Source organism: Echinops telfairi, unplaced genomic scaffold (assembly GCF_000313985.2).
Source record: "Echinops telfairi isolate 266 unplaced genomic scaffold, ASM31398v2 ScPeMD7_10;HRSCAF=50, whole genome shotgun sequence".
Taxonomy (NCBI): domain Eukaryota; kingdom Metazoa; phylum Chordata; class Mammalia; order Afrosoricida; family Tenrecidae; genus Echinops; species Echinops telfairi.
Window position 1 is genome coordinate 12402461 of NW_022103907.1, and position 1866 is coordinate 12404326.

General features: G+C 32.2%; 1 protein-coding gene across 1 annotated transcript in view; it reads right to left on the reverse strand.

Moving 5' to 3' along the window:
* Positions 1–59: 59 nt before the first annotated feature.
* The window catches only part of HNRNPLL (heterogeneous nuclear ribonucleoprotein L like), a 39392-nt gene continuing 37585 nt past the window's right edge, over positions 60–1866 (reverse strand). Inside the window, exon 12 of the mRNA XM_004711117.2 lies at positions 60–1132. Within this exon, the coding sequence (XP_004711174.1) occupies positions 1077–1132 (56 nt within the window). The 3' untranslated portion in view covers positions 60–1076. The remainder of the gene's footprint in view (positions 1133–1866) is intronic.

Genomic DNA, 1866 nt, shown 5'->3' on the forward strand with positions numbered 1-1866 from the left:
ATATATATATATATAATCTTCCAAAGAGAAGGGAAAAAAGAGAAAGAAAGAAAAGCAGATCCAGTGGAAGGAAGAATGTTTAATCAATGGCATTGAGACAAAGAGCTATCTGTTTGGAATAAAAATAATATTAGATCCTTACACCCTGCACCATATAGAAAAATACATATATTACTGATGGATCCAAGAGCAAAAAATAAAAATGCAAATACCCAAAATTCTACATACAAATTTAGAGGCATCAGAGACTCCCCTAAATACCATCCATCAATCCCATATCATCATCTAGAAGAATTGTTGACCATAGCTTCTATTAAAATCTCAGTGTCAAGTATTAGATGTTGTTTCAAGGTTAAGTCACATGCAGCAAACAAAGATGAACGCATGAACTCATTGCTGTCACTTTATAAAACCTCAAACTGGAACTAGAAACACATAGAGGCATATCAATACAAATGGATACTGACTTAAAAAGACACCAATTTAATACGCTTGACTGCACACTATGCCTATGGACCCACATGTCTGTTAGCCTTTCAGAAATATAAAATCAGATGCATCTGTAGTACTCAAAATTCAATATGTGCAATGTTATTCTCAAACTTGATTAAAATATTAATAAATACAAGTTATGTTTTAATATGGACAACTGCAACATACTTGAACATCTAAACATATAATAGGAACTCTATAGTATTAAAATGCAATACTTCCACTTGCATTAATCTCAGACACAATGGAAAAATACTTGCAAAGAATTAACATTAAGAATGCAAATATATTTTCACTGTGGAAGAAAAATTATAGTAATATGGTTAAAAATCATATATCTGCATAATCTGCAATGAAGCTGTAGACAGTCTACATTAGGATATTTCTATTTTAAAATGAAAACAGTTCCGTATTAAAGTTTACAACAAGTTTACTTGAGGCAAAATATCTGTTTATTACAGAACAGGATCTTAAGTCAAAGTAAGCAAGGCAACATTAAACCACTTTAGAATTTTTAAAGGAAGCATAGCTTTAAAATTGTAATAAAGGCAAACATAAATTCTAACATGCTCATTCACATCTTCTTATAAATGGGATGATGTAGAAAAACAAAGCTTCAATGTGTAGGGATTGGAGCCATCTGCAAAAATTCAAAAAGAAAAAGTTAATATTAGCTCACGTTTCATCAACTTTCAGTTCACCTTGAATAAGTAGATTATTTTACCCTTTGATTAAGCATTAGAAGTACGATTATAAAGAAAAAGGTCTATGTAGGTAAGGATAAAATTTCTATTCATATCAACTAGAAGGTAACTCACTGTTCATTGTTATATTCCTACTGTTCTAAACATTATCTGGCATTATCAAAGGCATTCAACATTTAGTGAATTGTTAAAAATAAGGCATCAGGATCAGATCTACAACTACCAGCAGAGCTCCTTTTGCAGAAAATACTGTCAAAGGTAACTTGTTCATAGAATCAATCCAAATACACAGCTCTGGAGGGTACACAATGCTATCTGTCAGCCCAAAGGTTCTGAAAACTGGATCAGCAATAGAACAAAGTTCTAAAATACTTCAAAAGAGGTTGGGTATAAAAATATTTGTATTCTGAAATTTTTTCTCTCATTTTCCAAGCAGAGATATCGCTTCATCAATTGATTATTTTTAAAAAATCAATGCAGAGAAGCAAGTCTGCTATCTTATTATATCAAACTTTTGGTGCTAAAAGCTCCTTAGGGGGTCGGGGAAAAGTACTTTCATCAACAAGTGTTGACAAGCGTCTGTAGAGGATAAGAAGAAATAGCTGTCCCAACGCCAATAAGTTTACAAGTCATGCACTTGAGGATACAAGGGGCTTCAGTAAGTTCATGG